Raw genomic sequence first — 20,424 nt, 5'->3', positions numbered from 1 at the left:
GTCTCCAACTCAGCCGCCAGTGAGACTATAGAGGTATGACTCCCTTATCCATGGCTCTATTGGCGTTCCTTTTTGACCTCACCATATCCTGCATTCTTATGTGGGGAGCGGGGCCAGAGACCCCGCATGACATATGGCTAGGTGAAAAATAATTTTTTTTTAAATAGAGAATTCAGTGGGTTGTGTTTTAAGCATTTTGGCATTTAGTATACCTTAAGCTTCTTTGGCATTTTTAGTATACCTGGGAAGCTATCTTTGGAGATGGCTTCCAGTATTATTGTTTTCCCCATAAAACCATTTTTGTTAGTGTTTTAGTAAGTTAAGCCGTGCATGTGTCGTAATATATGATGTTGTATGCAACAGGGAAGGGTGATTGGTGGTTTAGACCTGTACGTACGGTTCTTTTAGGGTCAAATTTACAGCCTTGTTCTAAGATTTTTTTTTTTTTAAATTTGTTGAACAGCCAAATGATGTGCTTTCATAATGTTATCTTTTAAACCCCCAATTGCTTCAGTTGGTAGCATAGGTATTTCCTTTAGGGGCTGAGATTGTTTTAACGCTGCCAAGTTAGCAGCAATGTCAGCCAAATGATTGCCTCTACTCTCTTCTTGACTGTCCAGGGACTTTTATGATTGCCAAAGATTTAGATCATTAGATAACTTCTAAGAGTTCTAAAACATAAGAACTGTTTTTTTGTTTGTTTGTTTGTTGGTTTGTTGGTGGTTTTTTTTCTGGAAGAAGTCAAGAGTCCTCTCTGTTTTCAGAGCATACCTCTCAAAGGAGGAGGAGGCAATTTTCAATGGATGCTCCTCAGAGGGTGAGCAGAGGAAGAGGTCAACCACATATTGTAAAAGGGTGAACTGGTAAGAAAATTCTATATTGGGAATATCTACCTTTAAAATTTGGGAAAAGTAAGTCAGATTTTTAGTGTAGCTCTGGGGCATTACTGTCCCAGTATATTGTTCTATCCATATAAAGCAAATAAGAATTGATTTTCGGGATCAACAGGGATGCAAAGAAAGCACTACAAAGATTTATCACTGAAAAAACTCTTCTTTCTGGTGGTATGACTGAGAGTTTGGTATGAAAGCTAGGCGTGACTGGGTGCTGAGGTATGATTACGTTATTTACGGTTCTTAGATCTTGAATGAATCTTCATTTAACAGGGAGAATGGGAGTATTACAAAAGCTCCAACAAAGACTGAGGAGGCCTAATTTGCAATATTTCTCAATGATAGGTTTAATTCCATGAATGGCTTCTGTGTTTAGAGGGTATTGATGGATGTTACATAGAGGTTTACTTTTGTCCATTTTCATCGCTGGTGTGGAATGAATGAGACTGGTGTTGGGGACATTTTTTTGACCAAAGTTAATTTGTGATAGAATCTAAAAGAGGGTTTGGTTCAGTTAAATTGACTGAAAAAACTGGAATAGCTATAGATGAGTCCATGGATGAGTCCTTTTGAATGTCATTTGTTAGAAGCTCAAAATGTAAGAATATTTCCCCCTTTTGAGAGGAAAAAATACAGGCTTTGTGAGCTTCAAGAAAGTTTTGTCCTAAGCGATGAATGGTGGCAGAGCAAACCAAAAGAAATTGGTGAGTTCCTTTAATAGGTCCAAGTTGAAAACAAATTGGAAGGGATTTGGAGACTGTCATGGGTTGATTGGAAACTCCCATCGTTTGTATGGTTTCAGTACTCCAAGCAAGGGGAATGGAGAAGTTGGTAGGGCTAAGAATTGATAAGATGGCTCTGATATCTACCAGGTACTTGGTTACCTCATTACCAATAGTTAGATCAATTTCTCCTAAAGAATTAGTTTGGAGCATGGTAAAAATCCCCGTTGATCCTCTGAGCACCTTCCTGCTGAAAAAACTTCAGTTGGAATCCTTGAGGAGGAATCACAAATTTTGTAGGCTTGTATTTGTTATATTGGTTGGTCTTATAATTGTCTTTTCAGGTTTAAGCAATCGTTTTTCCACTGTCCAAGCTTTTTGAAAAGTCCTTTGAATGGTGGTTTGCCTTGGGGACTCTGAAAAGCATATTTAACCACCACCAATTGCTGTAATTGTAGGCTCATTACGTAAGTTACCTGAATTTGGGCATTTAGAGCATGTGGAGCTTTCTTTTTGGTATCTTTTAGGATAGCTCTGGAGAGCTTCTCAGCATAGTTTACTAAATCATGGGTTTGCATGGTGACCCAATTAAGTTGTAATTTTTTTTACCTGTTGTTCAAGTTCATCTTGTAGACCCTCTACAAAGGCTGAATTAAGAACCACTGAGGTGTAATCACTGACTTCATCTGTGATACTGTTTAAAAACGTTTTCAAATCTATCATAGTAATCAAAAACAGTTTCACTGGGTTTTTGAACGCATTTTTGACTTTTCTTCCAATCAATAACTTGAGGAAAAGCCTCAAGTATCTTTTCATGAAGCTGTTTAGCCAGCTTTGAGGCTTTGTTCATGGCTACTCATTCTCAATGGGAAAAGTCACCCTAGGGTTTTGCCATCCCACCTTGTTTAGCCATTTTCTGGCATGTCCTTCTCCTATGAGCATGTGGATAAGCTGATAGAGGTCACAGAACCCTGGCTTATATGTTTGGATAGTGAGCAGAAATTCTCCAGCAAACCCAATGGGGTGCTCTTTGAGATCAGGAGCATCCTCAGTAATGGTGTGGAGCTCAGCTTTAGTCCATGAGGTATAAGAAATAAGGAGTTGTCAATGCGGGCCAGGCCCATCTGATGGTTTAACTTTAAATGGGACAGTAAGAGCAGGGGGTCTAATGGAGCCTCAGGCTCATCATTATAAAATGGGCATTATAAAATACCCGCGAGGGAAGGGTAAAGAGGGGGAGAGCAGGCAGGCAGCAAAGGAGCAGAAGGTAAGGAAGATAGTGAGCCGTCAGAAGAACATGTAGAAGTTTCCTCAAGTTTAGTAAGCCTCTGACATCGTGTGGAATTTGCTTTGGTTAATTTAGAATTTATGTTTTAGAGGGAAGCAATTTTTGGATCACTTTATATATCTAGTGGCCTCAAAATACAAATTAAAATGTGCTTCCCATTCAGATTGCTTAGTGTTGTAGTTCTTTTTTTCTCTCAATTTTAATAAATAATGTAATAGTAATATTGCCCAAATTAGTATGGGACCTTAGAGGAAGAATGATTAACTGTTGGAAAGTCAGGAAGGCATGAAGTAGAAGACATTTAGGATAAGTCTTGAAGGAAAAGCAGGAGTTTGCCAGGAAGCAAGTTGGAGAACAGCATTATAGCCCCCTCTAGCAGCTGGTGAGGACTGAAGAGGCAAAGGCATAGAGGAGGGAAAGAACATTGCTTACGTGCTGAATTGTGACAGTGGCTTGGGTAGCAGGGGCCATCCTAGGGGGGTGTGGTTGGGGCTGGGTCATTGCAAATCTTTAGAGGAAAACCGAAAAAATCAGGGGACTAGCCATCTAGTTAAAGATCCACCTACCTAATATCATATGGGCAAAACATGGATTTGTGAAACGCATTTTTCCTTTTTTATTTGTAATTTTTGAATAACATCATTCATTAATGGAAGGCTGTAAGCTCCATGAGGGCAGGAACAATCATCTTTGATTTTCTTGTGCGTTTAAAAAAACTTGTGCTCTGCTAATGAATGAACTGTGGGTGGTGAGGAGCCACGGAAAGACTTCAAAGGTTGGAAGTAGAATTTGAGATGCTCAGAAGCATGGTTTGGAAAGATGGCTCTGGCAGCAGCCTGACAGATGGACTGCAACAGGAGAGAGTATAAGCAGAGGGATCCATAAATTGGGGGTGTGATGGTGCAGAGAAGATGGAAAGGAAGAATTTGATGACAGAGTTCTCTGTCTGCAAGTCTCTGTTTCTGGTTGACACAGCACAGAGGTGACATGGGGAGGGATGAAGAGGAGCTTTCTGCATGGGCAAATGAAAGTATGATGATAGTTTTCCAGATGAAATTCAGGAGGAGGACTTATGGATATGTTGAGTGTGAGGGACCTGAACGTCTCCAGGTGAGATCTTGACAGACAATGGTGAGAAATTGGTTAGAAATGTGGATCTGAAGTTCTGAAGAAAGGTCAGGCCTGAGGATGGAGAATTTGGACTTTGTCCTTTGCATATCTGTGATGTTTGGTGAGGCTAGAGAGAGCTGGTCAGAGGTCATGTGGGAGTGGGCTCAGGAAAGCTAAGGGAGCAGTGGTTTGCAAAGAAGGAGACAGAGGTAGACCAAGGGAGGTTGCACTGACTCAGTGATAAGGAGGCGGGGACACCGTAGCAAGAATATTTTTCTTCTTTGGAAGCATAGAAGCATGAAAACACTGAGTTGAGAAATGATTAGGAGCTGAGAAAGCAGAAGCAGGGAGTAGTACTCTTTCAATTTTTTCTAAGCAAACCTTTAGCAGATGCAACAATAGTAACAACATCTATAATCATTTACTCTATGCCAACCACCATGCCTAATGCTTCACAGAGATTATTTCCGATATTCTTCATAAAAATCCTAAAAGTAAGGAGTTCTTATTATTCCTATTTTATCGATGAAGAAACTAAGGAAGTTGTTAAGTTGCTAAGTCACTAAGTGTTAAGTTGCTAAGTGGCTGATTTCAGAGCCTCAACATGACCCCATGAAAAACAACTCCAGGGTTCATATTCTAAACCAGGGACTTTGAGTGTTTTCAGCTGTGACTCACAGTAAGATGTACTTTATAGCTCAACCCTGCACACATGTGCAGGCATGCATATAAACACTGAAGCAAAGTTTCACTAAATAGTACTGAACCCTTACCACCATTTTTGAGTCCTGTCTATTTTATTCTATTCAAAATTCCCATTAAAAAAAAAATGCTGCTCACTATCTATGATTGAGTTCATGACCCATGATGCATTGCAGTTTGAGCAGTACTTCTCTAGACCATCGCTTTGCATCGCTTCCCAAACTATAGCTCTTTTCTGTTAAATTCAACAAACATTTATTGAGTGCCTACTATATGCATAGATATGGAAAGGATATAAAGAATGTCAGATGTGCCCTGAATCCAGAGAATTTTCAGTGTAGTGAAGAAAAAGGGAGAAAGACAAGTAAATAGCTATTTTGAATGCAAGCCAGAGGCAATAAGTAGAGAGGCATGAGCAGCATATAGTGGAAGCATAGAGGAAACAGTGACTAATACTGGCTCTAAATGTATATTGATTTAACTAATAGGGTTTAGTGTTTTCTATGCTACAAGAACATTAAAAGACTTTTATGGAATGAATAGAAATGTCTTCAGTAAAGACTTTTAAGAATAAAGGCCAAAGGAGATTTGAAAACCATAATATTCTGTGTATTATTCGTAAAGGTCCTGCGTGGTGAAAGTATCATTATAACTATTTCGATATCAGTTTGTTCAGCATAAGCCCCTGAATGATGTCGGCAAAATCAGTCATATTAAAGAATATCCATTTCAGAAAAAGTTTTAAAATCACGGAGTACTCATTAAAAGAAAAAGTTTACAGTAAAAGAATGCACCATTTATGGCCCTGCATTAAGTGATAACTCCTACAGTTAAATGGAAAGAGTCTTAAATGGAATCTAACAAAGAGCCTGTGGACACTGGGGGAGAATGAGGAATATGAATACCTACCATTTGAAAGTCCTTTGTATTGGGTCTAATACATGAAAAGTGCTAATAGTGTTAATGCTAAAAGTGCTAATAGAAAATGCTAATTAAAAGTTATTCCAAGATATGGCTAACCCATAGTACATTTAATCCTTAGAAAATGTTCTTAATTCCACTGGTTAGAATTCCTAAGAAGGATGGTATCGTTGTTGGGATTTAAGAATATTTGAAATAGTTTTCCATAATCATGAAATAGTCATGATTGAAGTGGGTGAAAAAACATTAATTTAAATAACTAAAAGCAGTCAAGTCTTTCATTTTATGCTTATACCATAGGACCTACAATTATTATTATTTTGTGTTTTTTTCTTAATTTTTATTAAATTTATTGGGGTGACATTGGTTAGTAAAATTATATAGGTTTCAAGTGTACATTTGTATAATACATCATCTGTATATTGCATTATGAAAAGGGGGTCAAGTATTTGATGATGGAAGGAGAATGGACTCTGGGTGGTGGACGTGCAATTATTTATTTTTATTTTTTTAATTAATGGATGGATCTTGAGATTATTGTGCTAAGCAAAATAAGGCACACAGGAAAAAGTCGAGAACTGTATGATTTCACTGATATGTGGGATATAAAACTGAAAGCAACAAAGAAATAAGACAAACAAATAAAGAAACAAAGACTCATAGACACAGACAATAGGTTAGTGGTTACCAGAGGGCAAAGGGGTAGGGGGTAGTAGATGAGGGTAAATGGGGTCAAATATATGGTGATGGGAGGAGAATTGGACATGCAATTATTTAAGATGGCCTGTAGTGCCATATTCCACTCCTTTTGCCCAATAACCACACATTGAAATCAACTGAAGCCTTTAACAACCTGGCCTGAACCCCAGAGATCCTGTTTGTACTGGTCTAGGGTGCGCCCGGGCACCAGTCATTTTTAAGCTCCTGTGGTGATTCTGCTATGCAGCCAGGGTTGGAATCCTTTGCAGATCTCAGTGAATGCTGTGACAATTAGAAACATGCTCATACGGAGATACAACCTTAAAATGGGGTCCTTCGTTTACTTTTTCGATGTACACACAGTTAGCACCTTTTCCTGAGAACAAGTTTAGAAAGGAAGATCTTAGGAGTCCTTGGAATAAGGATGGGGTCTAGAAACACATGATTTCAGGATATAAAACTGAAAGCAACAAATGAACAAGACAAACAAGCAAAAGCTCATAGACACAGACAACAGTTTAGTGGTTACCAGAGGGTAAGAGGAGAGGCGATAGTCGATGAGGGTAAAGAGGGTCAAATATATGGTGATGGAAGGAATAAGGAGGTGGTCTCCTTGAGCTGGGGAAAGAGTAGAAAACTAGGGTATGAAGAATGGAAAGATAAATTTAACTTCACGCAATGTGTAAGAGACAGAGTAGTTGATTTAAGGTCACTTGTAGCTCTTGTCAGAGCTTTGATAATTAATTCTTACCTCCATTCTATCAGCAATTACCCTAATAACAGCACAGCAGCACCTGCAAAAGGGTGCTAGTAAGCTAAGGAGCTTCCTGAGTTGACAAGAAAAGGAAGGAAGAAAATGAAAGAAAGAAACTCAAAGGAAACTGTCGGGACTTCAGTGCCTCTGTGTTTTGTCTTCTCTTGGTTGTTGGTGACCTAAGAGCAGACTGTCTTTGTCATGTGTCTTCCTTCACTGAGACTTCCCTTTTCCCATTTGCTGACTTTTTCTTACTGTTAGGAAATTATCTAAGATGCTGAAAAATACCATTTCCATGTCCTTTTTTTTTCCCAAGGGAGGAATTTGGTAATAATGGTGTGTGTCTGTGTGTGTGTGTGTACACATGTGCACGTGTACACACACAGTAATGTGGCAGTGAAGCAGGTGTGTTGTGGATGTTCTGGCCAGCTGTATTTATAGTGACAGGACTTTCTGTGTCAAAATGAAAAAGGATATTTTTATAATAATCGATTATGTTTAAAAGGATAAAAAAAAGAAGGATAATTTGTTATGAGATTACTGTGTGCCAGGCACTGTGCTGAGTACTTGACATAAACTAATTTACTCATTACAACAGTCTGATGAGATAAGTACTCATAGTCCTGACTTCATAGATGAAGCAAGTGAGGCGAAGAGATATTTAAGAGACTTGCTGAAGGTCATATTCTTGGTTAGTATCAGAGCTGGGCTGTGCACTCAGGTTATCTAGGACCCAAGCCCATGCTCCTATTCCTTATGCTAAATTTTCTAAAATACATGTCTTCACATGTTTATGTAAATAAATATCTGTGTGTGTACTTGTATGAAACTAGCTATTGACATAACAGAAAAGTAGAAATTCTTATAACCATTCTTTGGGACCCCATAATACCATTACCAAAAGATCCCAGCTTCTCCCCCCTACCTTTCCCAAAGTAAGAGATTGTTTTGCTAATTTAAACAAATTAATAGGTGACTCCATCATCATGTCGACAGTTTTATTACAATTATCACCATCATCATCAACATTGTCATCATCATCAGAATCTTCTCAGAGTTTTACCTGCTGACTCCATGCCTGTCATGTTCGGAGTGAAAAGACTGGCTGGGGCATTGCACCTTGGAAACAGAGAGTGCAGGGTGACCATTTTGGCACTGGCTGCCTGGAGATTCTTGGAGCTGCTCCTCCCCACATCTTTTCCTGGGCTGCTGTACAGCAGGGTGGCATTGTGGGTGGTTGAATGATTCTCTAGAGGCAGTGTGCCCAGGTTTGGCCATTTGGGACAATGGGAAAGAGACAGGAAAAGACTTTTTTCCTCTCTTCTGGCTGGCAATGGTTTGTGCTTGCTCTTTCTGGAGCCGCAAGGTTAAAACAATGTTCATTCTCTAGCCGGGCCAGCCAACAGATTTTGGGGATTTCCCACATCCAAATAAGCATGGGGTTAATAGCATTGCTACCACCAGTGGGAACAGAGCTGAATGTCACCAGTGAAGAGGGAGCAGGCAACTGTCCATTCCTTTGTTCTCCCTCTGCGCTTTAGGGTGCTTAGAAAAATAAAAGTCATGCTCCCCTGAGAAAGTAATTATTTGCTCTTGTGCAACAGTTTGATTCTTTGGAGAGGGATGCTTACTTTTCATACCTTCCAAATCACTGACGCCCATTAGCATGTTAGAGGTTGTTTTTGTTTATGTTTTTGAGTTGTTTGATACTTTCTTATACCACTTTCTTCTATTTTCATTAAAAAAATTTTTTTACAAATCTGAAGAAAAATGGATGTAATCGTCTTTTAAATTTTGCCTCATAGACAATGATCCTCTTCTGCATTTTCCCAAATATTTTATATAGAAAGATCAAGAAAATAACTTTTGCCATGGTCATCACTCCGACAAGAATTTTTTCAGGGTTTCTGAAATTGTTTTGTTTTCATTGCTTAGATTCTCCTTTTATGATGTGTAGTTATGCCTGCACCTTGACATCTTAATTACCTCTCTTTTGCTTGTCTCCTATTAAATGAAATTTTGTTAATTTATATTTGAATTCTGAGCTTCAGTATATATTATGTATATTTGTTTACCTGTATTTTTTCAGCATTCCCAAGGAATCGCTTGTCTTCATTTTCATTAGAATACCCAAAGAATGACTTGTTTATGTACATTTTTATGAGAATGCCCAAAGAATTTTGTTTTTCTCAATTCTCAGAATACCTTTACCCAAACTGCAGTGGTGGAAAACAAATGATAGATGTTTGGAGGGGGCAAAAGTCACAGTAGGGAAAAGAGCAGTATCAATATGGGACCTGCTTCTGGCAGAACAATTGTGCCTTTTAGTTTATGAAACTTGTTGCCTATATTACGGTCAGAACCAAAATATAAATTTCAGTAGCTTTCTAATATGTTTTAACAGCTTTGTTGAGATATAATTCACATATGATAAAATTCACCCATTTAATGTGTACAGTCAGTGGATTTTATTTGAGTTGTGTAAACTGTACAATAATCTGCTTTTAAAACATTTAAAATAATATCAAAACGTGTTCATTACCCCCCAAAAGAAACCTTGTACCCTTTAACAGTCATTCTCCATTCCCACCCCAAGCTCTTTTCCAAAGTGGGTGCTTTTCATCCCCATCATCAATGTACAGGGATTTCAATTCTCCACATCCTGGCCTGTGGTCTAGAGCCTTCCATATAATAAAAGGGGCATGAATGTAACTGAAGGAAGATCAGGAAACCCCCTACGATTTAGACTTTTGACAAATCTCATAGACTACCAGAATAAGACAAAATCAACCTGGAATCAACCATTTTTTCCCAAGGTGTGGTCAAATGATCCTAGGCTCTTAATTTAAGTGCTTCAGCCCTAGGTAATTTGGTAATGATTGAGATTCAAATAAAAATTTACTTTTTTAACCTCTTATTATTCAAGTGAAAAACATATCTAGGAATCTTTCATGAAGTATTTATAAATAACATTAAAAGGTTATTAAAAAACAATTATTATTGGTAGAACAAAGGCAATAGAGAACTATCAACTGAAAATAAAAGCAAGCAATTATAAATCATCTGAATTTGCCAAAAAATAGTATAGTATATGTGTATACATTTCAGGGACAGAAAGCCCGTGCGTCAATATTTAAGTGTTCATAAATGTCAAACATGCAATTCTGATATCCCATATCCAAGAAAATAGAAATGTTCGACCAGTGTAGAGCTGAGGAAATGACAAAGAATTGGCATTATTTGAACAGAACTAAATGCAATCTAAGGCACTGGAGCTTAAAAGCTTTATACTGTGAGTAAAAAGCTTTTCATTGACAGTCCTTTTCATTTTCTGGAGGAAATGGCTTGGGAAATGCCTACTTTTCCTTCTCTTTTAACAAAACAAAGGTAGCTTCAGGAGATATGCTATCTTTTATAGTAATGATAATCAAATTTTGTTGAATTATATTATCTTACTATGGTTAGTTTTAGTTCATGCTCTCCTCTCTTCTCCAAGAATGGTTTATAATATGTGGGGTATTTAATTTTTAAGTTAAAGATAAGAAATATACTTAAATTATAAGTTAAAGTTAATATTGTGATATCCTGTCAGCCCCTGAATTGTGACAAAATTGCCCCTAAATTACAATGGTCTCTCAAAATGGCTTCTAATTTTGAGTTTTATAAGATGTCTTATCATGTAGCATCCTGGTTTGCTAACACTCTGGTTAAAAGATTCCAAATTGTTGAAGAATGTACTAGAATATGCTACAATGTATGCGTTTCCTAGATGTATATTTTCATACAGATGTATGAATAAAAGCCCCAAATTTTAAATATACTCATGAAACACTAGTTCAAATAAAGCAATACCTTCTAATACTTACAGATCTTGTTTTTTTTTAGCAAGCAAATCTACCTCTTAGGTAATATAAATGGCTTATTAATGGTAGGATTTATTATGTAAGGTGTGAATTCTATTCGGGGGTTATAAACACAGGCTTTTTGAGACAATTTCTCCTTAAATTTCAGCCGAGAGTGCAATCTTTCTAATCTTGTCTTCCTCTGTAGGTCCTGCCTTCTTCACTTTCCACCAAACCTGTCAGGCCTATCCTGGTTCCACTCCCCTCTTCATGTTGTTTCTCTTGCCAGAGCCATCATTTCAAGAGTCTCTCCATTGTTCTTTAGAACTAACCTACTTCATAAGGCCTTCTACTCCTGCTCCTGTCTTGATTACTTTAATTTCCCCCTAACTCCTAAACATTTAATATCCATTTAACTCTTTGACATTTGATCATATACTCTTTTATGTACATATTTTACCTTCCTAACTGGGTTATAAGCTCCTAGAATACAAGGCCCATCCATGCCTTATATTTCTTCTGATTTCTCTTGGTATCTAGTGCAATATAATTTAAACTATAAATGATCAAAAAACTTTTTTGGATAAACTTTACTTTTATAATGCTGCATTTCTGTAAATATTAGGTTAAGTGGGATTAGTGGAAATTTTAACTTAGTTTTTATTTAAAACAATGCCAGAGAAGAGATTTTATCATATTGGATCATAAGATATGAAGAAAGATGGCTAATGAAATGAAATTTTGTGGGGGGAAAGGATTTGGCATATCTATATTTCCCATTTTTTGTGTTCACAGACTATACTCCTAAAGCTTAACATCTGGCCCAACTGGGATCAAGTGGGGCGTGCATGGGTGAAATAATCAACTTGGAATTACTGCACACTCACAATTTGCTCACTCTGTTGCACATAAAATAAATGAATACCAGCTACCTTAACTAAATAATTTACTGAATTAGCTCATAGAATGAAATGGAAGGCTGGAGAAACTAGGCTTGAATATCCCTAGGGAGTCAATGTAGGAGGAACTGACAGAGGGACTCCTCAATATACTACTATAGGGATCAATAAACTCCAAATATGATATATATGTATATATCATAGCATGTCACTCATGATTCAGCGTCCTAGGAGAGAGATCCTACTGGCCTGGCCTTGTTTGGGTCAGGTACTGTTCTACAGGTCAAGATCAAGGACCCTTGATTAATAGTCCCACCACTGTCTACCCAAAAGGAAGATCCTAAATCCCCCAAAGGAAATTGTGTACCATTACAAAAGGGAGGAAATGAAAACTAGTCTATTTGTAAAATCACCTTATAGAATATAGACTATCAGAGAAATAGCAGGTGAGAAACATCTAAGGAATAGAGAAAATTACAGGAGAAAGGTTATTAGTTACCCTGACAGAAAACAAGAAATCACTAAATGGTATTTTCAACCATGTTCTATTGTGACTATATGTATCTCAGACCACGAAACAATTAAAGGTCAGAAGCTGTTAGCCAACTCTTTATAGAAACTCGTCTTTCTAGTCAGAGTTGATACACATGGGAGCTTTGTATTTCAAAGGTTTGCTCTCCCAAATATTTACTGTGAGAAGAATTTCTCTGGCTCCTGTCCTATGTGTTGAAATGTCACCCAAGGCAGGGCAAGGAAAAAGTAGTTGGTGTATAAAAGCATTTCTGTCTACTTAGGTCTGAAAACTAGAAAGAAAAGGTAGTTGGTGTATAAAAGCATTTCTGTCTACTTAAGTCTGAAAACTAGAAAGAAAGATACTTCTTCTCACTCTTTCACTTTACTCCCTCCAGAGAATATTGGTTTTATTCATGGTTCTGGTGCATTGCTTTATATAAATTGTGTACTTTTTATAAAGTGCTGTAACTTGAAGATTTAAGTGAAGGACAGTCTCATATAGTTTTATTAGAAGTTTGGCTATTGCTATCATATATTATCTAGTTTAGGGAATTATGACTATATTTTCTTTAAAAGGCATTTTAAATAGGAATTGCAAAGTACTGAATTTTCATGAGAAGGACCAGAATTATATTCTTTATTTTTACAATAAATTAAGTACTGGAGAGTAAACTTCTGATGAAGGGACACATTTGATTACTTCAAAGGATTTTGATATTTGGAAGTTTGGAGTATTCTGTCTGCAAACACAGTTGTGTGGTTGAGAGACTGGATTTTAGATTCTACAGTTTTGTAACATCTTTCAGTTTTCAGTTATTAGATATTGAAATATTAAATATTGAAGATTCTGTTATTAAAATTCAACTTATTAATTTATACAAAGGCCTGTGGCAGGTGGTGACATGATTTTTGCCCAGTGATGTGAATGTCAAAGTGGAGATATTTACAGAAGCTTAAGTAAATTGATGGGTGTAACTATGACTCTCTTAAGGTAGTCATATGTCTCACATCGAATTAAGGACATGTGTGAATAGCTGAGTGATATTGCTATTGTCTTCATTACCTGATGAAACCACAGCCAAGGGAATGGCTTGGCAGAATCTTTGGGCAAAGAACACTCTGTTGAACCTGACTGTAAACCTGGCATGGTGAAGAGACACAGGAAGTATAGATTAAGCGGGAGGCCCTGGTAGGGTCAGGGAGGTCAGGCCTTGGGCCTCCAAATCCACTGTCATATACACTTTTTCAGAATTTAGAAAAAGAAGAAACATTTTAAAAATTCTTTTAAAATATCATTTTAATACCCAAACTAGTAAAAATTAAAAACAAATATAGAAAAAATCTCACTTATAAATTTAACACTCCCCCCCAAAATAGATTGACATAATGAAAGTAGTTCATTATCGAAGGAAGATTTAATCCAATAATTCAAGAATGATTTAATAGTAGAAAATACAGAATTTATTACATTAAAAGTTATAAGGAAAAAAATCATAATCATCTTTCAATGCACTGGAAATGCATTTAATAAGTAGTATAAGCATTCTTTATAATAATACTCAAAAATGAAAAAAGTACGAACGCTCTGTTAAATTTGTGAAATAAATCCAAGCCTCAGAGGCAGCACCATGACATTTGAAGGCATTCCCACTAAAGTTAGGAACTAGACAAAGATGTACACTCTTATTATTTAACATTAGTCTGAGTGTCCTATTCCATGACAAGACAAAAAAAAGAAATTGGGAATACACAAATTCAAAATAAGGAGATGGTTTGTAGATGATTTGTAGACGATTATTTAACTGTATTGTATTACATGTTGTATATACCGAAGAGAATAATCCAAAGGTCTACTGCAAACAAGAGAATTTAGTAAGGTAGTGGGATCCAAAATTAACATACAGAAATCAATAGACAAATCAAAGAAATAACCCCAATTATAATGTTAACAAAAAGGGTGAAATATCTAAAAAAAATTTTTTTTAAATGTTAGGGATAACTTTAAGCACTGAGAACACAAAAGTAGACTTGAACAAATGGAAAGGAAAAAGCTCAGCATCATAAAAGTAGTAATTTTTCTTAAATCAATATATAATTTTAACTCAATTCTCATGAAAATACCATCAGATTTATTTTGGAACCAGACAAACTGATTCTGAAGTTCATATAAAAAGTAAATAAACAAGAAGAGCCAAGGAAATACTGAAAAGGTTTTCAATGATGGAAAGAGAGGGAAGGAACTTAGCCTCACTAGAACTTAAACTGTATTAAAAAGTCTTTAAAAAAAAAAAAAAGACCGTAATTAAACTAATGTGGTAATGGTGAATGAATAGACAGATCAATGGAACAAAACAGAAAATCCAGAAATATACCCACATAAACCCAAGAATTAGATAAGCATTACAAATGCCTTTTCACTTATGAAATGACACACAACATTCAGAGAATGCTGAGAAATGCACATTAAAACTATAATGAAATACTGTTTTAAAGCCAACAAATTGACAAAGCTCCAAAATTTTCACAACGCACCCAAAATTGCTGGAGATGATATAAAATTGATTCAATCCCTTGAAACCAATTTGGTAATCCTAATTCCAATTGCAAATATCCATAGCCTCTGGCTCAGCAATTCCTCTTTTGGAATTTACCTAACAGATATGCATATATGCAAAAAGAGATATGTATATATAAGGTGATTCACTGCAGCACTGTTTTTCATTGTCAGCCATAGGGGACTGGTTAAAGAGTTAAGTGAATGCCCTATACGGGAACACAACGCTGCAGAAAGAAAAGAATAAGGAAGGTCGCTATTCTGATGTGAAGGATTTTCAAAATGTATGTCAAGTGAAATAGAGCAAGACACATACAAATGTATATGCCATGCTATTTTGTGTGTGTAAAATATTAGAGGAAAATATTAGAGGAAATCTGTATTTGAGTCACAAATGTATGCATAAACCTCTGAAGGATATAAAACAAACAAGAATCATTGGTTACCTGTGGAGGATATGGAAGTTAGGCAGGAATTACATAGATGAAGACTGTATTCCTTTTGTCATTTTTTTTCATTTTTGAACCATGGGAATGGTTTGTCTATTTAATAAGTAAATAAACAAATGTATAGTCATATGGTGAGGTAGCCATTTAGAGTCATATGACTACATAGTCAGAGAGAGGGAGAAAGAGAGAGGGAGAGAGAGAGAATAAGGATGTTTGGATGCTCGCTATATATTGAGAGGGAAAGCTCTCTAAGGGTGTTAAGTGACTGAAAACAAGGCATGGAATGGAATGTACAATATTCTACTTTTTGTCAAAAATAAAACACACGGAAATCGAAGACGATTTGCTTAATTTTGCTTGTGTATGCATAAAGAAACTCTGGCAGGATACTCAGGTTGGCGAGCGTTGTGATGTGCTGCCAGTTCCCTTGCAGATGCCCTTGAGGAATGAAAGATTCCTTGCCCAGCCACTGAGAGGGCTGCTGGGAGGTGCCTCCAGCTGACAGTCCTGTGGGGACTGATTGCGTCTTCCGAAGAGAGTCACCTCTTCATGGTCAACGTGGGGTTGTGAAGGGCCAGCTCCCCACGCCCAATTCAGGGCAACTCTGAAGGGTCATCCCAGCTTTAGAAATCGCCTTTCTTCACACCGGAGGGCAGCTTACCTTCTCCCTCGGCTGTCTAGTCCCTTTCATAGGAAGAAAGCACTCTGAATAAACCTTGCTAAGAGTCTACTTCCTGGGGAACCCAGCATGTGACCAGAAACCAAAAACAGTGATTTCCAGTGGCTGGATAAGGGTGGGAATGTGGTCAGTGAGGGTTGAGAAGGAGACTTTTCTCTTTATACCTTTTTATAATGAAAAAAAAAAATTGAGTCATGTGGCTCTATTACTTATTCGAATCATAAATAAAAAATCTAAAGTTAACTTGATGTGTCAGTGATATTTTATGCTTTTCCACATGTATTTTTCGAGAACCTCTTTTATGTTTTAATTTAGAAAGATATTTTTAATCCAAAATATTGTGTTCCACCGGTCTCTAAATGCTTTTTCTTTCTGTTTGTTTTTGTTTAGGACCTACAGAGAATACCCTTCTTGGTTTCGCCTGACAATGGAAATTAAAAAGTCACCTGATGGTGGATGGGGCTGGGTGATTGTGCTTGTCTCCTTCTTTACTCAGTTTCTGTGTTATGGATCCCCGATAGCAGTTGGAGTCTTGTACATAGAATGGCTGGACGCTTTTGGTGAAGGAAAAGGAAAAACAGCCTGGGTCGGATCCCTCGCCAGTGGAGTGGGTTTGCTTGCAAGTAAGTGGGTACATTCATGCTTCTCCTTACTCTCACTCTTTAACGATCTAATTATGTGTTGCATCATTAATACTGTGCAAGACGCAAGAGGCTATTTGTTCTTAAAGTATAACACATATTTTCCTGACTTCATTGAGATTATACAACCGCTCCTTCACTGTAATAAATCTGTTTGAAAATAGAAGAATTCTATAAGATATTCACTGCTTTACTCATGTATTTGCTACTATGTGCCAGTCAATGTGCTGCATGCTGAATGTGAAAAGATGAACAGCAAACCACATTGTCCCTGCCCTTAAGAGGCTCAGTAGTGATTCCCATCATCTTTAGAGAGAACAATAGAGGGGGTTTTTATTTTCCTTTTAAGGATTAAAAATCACATGACACTTCAATTTCTGGAGTAAGAGTTTGAACTTGCTTATAATATTTAGTGACTATCAGTCTTACTTACTCGGAACTATTAAAGCCTGAATGTGCTAAAATCGTGCCCTAGATGGGGTCAGTAGCCCTAGGGTCTCTTCCTTTTTTCTATGAACTTGACATAGTTTGTTGAGCAAATCACAATCTCAGTTCTTCTGAATTGGGAATTGCTGTAGGTTTCTTCTGGGGAAAGTAGGGACGTTGAATGTGGTAATTTGTAAGGTATTTTTCATCTCTAAAATGATTTCATGAAAACAAAATGCATTAGCCATTCCTTCTATTAAATATGCTGTCTTCTCCGAATACTAAAGGGGACTTCTTAAGACAAAAAAAAAAAAAAAGAACAAAAACAGTTGCTTCCAACTGTTGTATTATTACCTTGTTAAATTAAAACCAAGACTTTATCCTAATAACTATGTACAGTAACAGATGGGTACTAGATTTATTGTGGTGATCACTTTGTAAGTTATAGAAATGTTGAATCACTATTTTGTATACCTGAAACTAATATAATATTGTATATCAACTATAATTAAAAATAAAGTAAAAAAATATATACATTCATCTAACTTAAAAAGTAAAAAACCCCAAGACTTGAGAAACAACGCTGGATCATCTGGCCACGTCAGATAATTAAACATTACCGATCAAATGAAAATAATACTGTCTTGTTTGCCCAAGATTTGTTTAAAAGGGTCTCAGTGAGCAGATATTTAGAGAACAAAGCTTCTTTTCACAAAGTCTTTCTGGGTAGAAGTTGAGGGTTCAGGGAAGCTGAGATCTCCTTACAGATGAGTGGGGCATTGGTGGTCAGAGCTGAGGCTGAGACTCTGAAAACTGAACTGCAGCTGTACACTTTCTCTAAGTTCATGCTGGATCAAGAGCCAGGAACAGCTCCTTTTACTTCTAGGCAGGGTCGGTTACGTAATTTGCAGGCCCCAGTGTAAAATGAAAATGTAGGGATCCTTGTTTAAAAAAAGAAAATTAAGAATTTCAAGACAGCAACAGAAGTGCAGTAAATTAAGTGTGTGGCCCATCTAAGAGCTCAGCCCTGTGCAATGCGTGGGTCGCCAGCCCATGAAGCCAGCCCTGCTTGGGGCTGGAGAGATAGAGCATTCCAGCAAAGTTCAGAGGAGACAAGAAGAGGGGGAGCATTGGTCTTCAGTCAGAGACTAATTCATGTCCTGGCTCTGCCACTATTTAGCTGAGGGACGTTGGGCAAATCACTTAAGTTCTGTGTCATCAACTAGGTTGAGGAAGCACTTGGACTAGCTAATGAAAGCTTTCGAAGATGAGCATAGAATAAGGAGACCAAAGGGTTCAAGAATGAAGAAATGGCGGGGGGAAAAAATGGTGGCTGAAGAGCTACCACTTAATGGATGTGTGTGTGTGTATGTGTGTGTGTGCGCACGCACACTTTGGATGGTGTCCACTGAACATATGTGATATTGGTCCCCCTTGGCTCTTTATAGCATAAATTAAGGGACAAATCCTGAAAACTATGGTAATATCATATTAGCAAGAGGTGTCTAGCAGTGTGTGAGCCACATTAACCCTTTGTTGAAAACTTTGTTCTACAGACAGACAAACAGGTCAATAGTACCTAGAAAAGTATTAGGTGGGTGCAAAAGTAATTGCAGTTTAAAAGGTTAAAAATGATTGCAAAAACTGTAATTACTTTTGCACCAACCTACATATCTCATGTTGGTGACTCAGATGGTTGTCAGTAGTTCTTGACCAGAAAATTTCAGCATACAATCACTTGGATTCGACACTCAGATATTCTAATTCAGTCAGTTTATGAGGGGGTCCAAGTATGTGAATTTTTTCAAAGCTTCAAAAGTGCTTTTCAGTTGGGAACCACCACTGGTTTAAGCCTCCTTATTTGGATTTCAATCTTGCACTATGTGATAATTTTCCGATGTATGATTTGCTTTGACTTATTTGTAAAGGGAATTACTGCTTGGGTGTGGCATTGCTTATGCCACGCTAATCATGAAAAATAAATTGTATCCTAAGGCCCTGGTTCTGGTGGGGTGTTGGTGAAAAATACACATAAATGGACATCTTTGCATCCTTTTTGTAAAATATAATTTATACATATGTGTTTACATATTTGTATGTACATATTTGTGATAAAAGATGGGCTTTACATATATATGTGAAATGTACAGGTGCTCTTAAATTCAGGAGTATGTATGCATTACTTGAGTCTAAAAAGCCAATTTCCTACCTGGCTTGTGTGGGGATGGAAGGTGGTTCCAGGAATCTTCATTTTCACTAGCTCCCCAGATAATTCTGATACAGGCTGGGCATATCATATCTGAGAAAAATGAGTTATTTATTCAGTTGTATCCAGAGAAGGTGACCTGTTTTCTGATCTGACCTCTGGAGCTTTATAATTGAGCAAGGCACAGCAGAATAAGTACAATTGCCAGGCAGCATACAAATTCTATTTTTCACGTTCTTGTCCCTTAAGTTCACTGAGTGCCACTGGTGGGCCTAGCTCAATACCAGCCTCTTTCACTTACCTGGTCTTAGTTGCTCCTTGTATCGCTCCTCGCCTACTAAGGTAGGCGTTATTATTCTCAGGTGTGGTGACTTGCCCAGTCTGAAGCACATTTTCTAAGAGAAAGTGACACCTGAGTCCCAGTTTTTCTAAACTGTTAAGCCTGTGTCTTCCTCTTTACATTGGGGATAATAAAAGTACTACCTTATATGAATGTTGTGTAGGATAAATGAGATACTGCTTGACATATGGTAAGTGCTCAAGAACTATCAGTTATTAGAGAACCAGAATCACCCACAAATAAAATTACTCTCCCAAGCAGTTCCAACCAAACTGTAGAATCTATTAGGTTGGTGCAAAAGTAATTGTGGTTTTGCAATTATTTTCGACCTTTTAAGCTGCAATTACCTTTGCACCGAACCTAATACTAAAGAAAGGACCCTTCAGGATGAAAGACAAAGATCTTTCTAGGGGGGTGGGCAGGAGGGAGAGCTGAGACTCTGCCAAGGTTATGTCTAAGCATCTGTGATTTAAAGGTCCTCCCTTGTCTCTGGCGAACCTAGATTTGGACTGTAGCCAGAGCAGCATATTAGAATCATGAAAAGACAGTAGTTTGTAGCTTTACACTCTCCATAATCTTAATTCCTTCTCTTTGGAACTTGAGTGATTGAAGAGAAAATACATCTTCCTCTGGCCTGCACAAACAGGTGATCCTCAGGATGAATAAAGCTGAGTATCAAGCATCCTACCTCTCTGGGCTATACATTGTGACCAAACTCACCATCATTACATCCATCCATAGAGTCTCCTCTCCTCTGTGCTACGGATGCCAAGATAGAAGACATCA

At 37.3% G+C, this 20,424-nt stretch overlaps 1 protein-coding gene across 6 annotated transcripts in view; it reads left to right on the top strand.

Moving 5' to 3' along the window:
* The window catches only part of SLC16A9 (solute carrier family 16 member 9), a 54,312-nt gene that overhangs the window by 10,886 nt on the left and 23,002 nt on the right, over window positions 1-20,424 (top strand). For 2 of the 6 annotated variants that reach the window (XM_033129693.1, XM_033129692.1), the window contains 2 exons: window positions 765-863; window positions 16,416-16,648. In XM_033129693.1, the coding sequence (XP_032985584.1) occupies window positions 16,453-16,648 (196 nt within the window). In that variant the 5' untranslated portion in view covers window positions 765-863; window positions 16,416-16,452. Of the gene's footprint in view, window positions 1-738; window positions 864-16,415; window positions 16,649-20,424 lie in introns of all 6 variants that reach the window. The other 4 variants (XM_033129695.1, XM_033129694.1, XM_033129690.1 and 1 more) reach the window with 2 other exon arrangements.

Source organism: Rhinolophus ferrumequinum, chromosome 16, assembly GCF_004115265.2.
Source record: "Rhinolophus ferrumequinum isolate MPI-CBG mRhiFer1 chromosome 16, mRhiFer1_v1.p, whole genome shotgun sequence".
Lineage (NCBI taxonomy): Eukaryota > Metazoa > Chordata > Mammalia > Chiroptera > Rhinolophidae > Rhinolophus > Rhinolophus ferrumequinum.
Note: the sequence above shows the minus strand (reverse complement) of the source record. Positions and strands in the feature narration are given on the sequence as shown.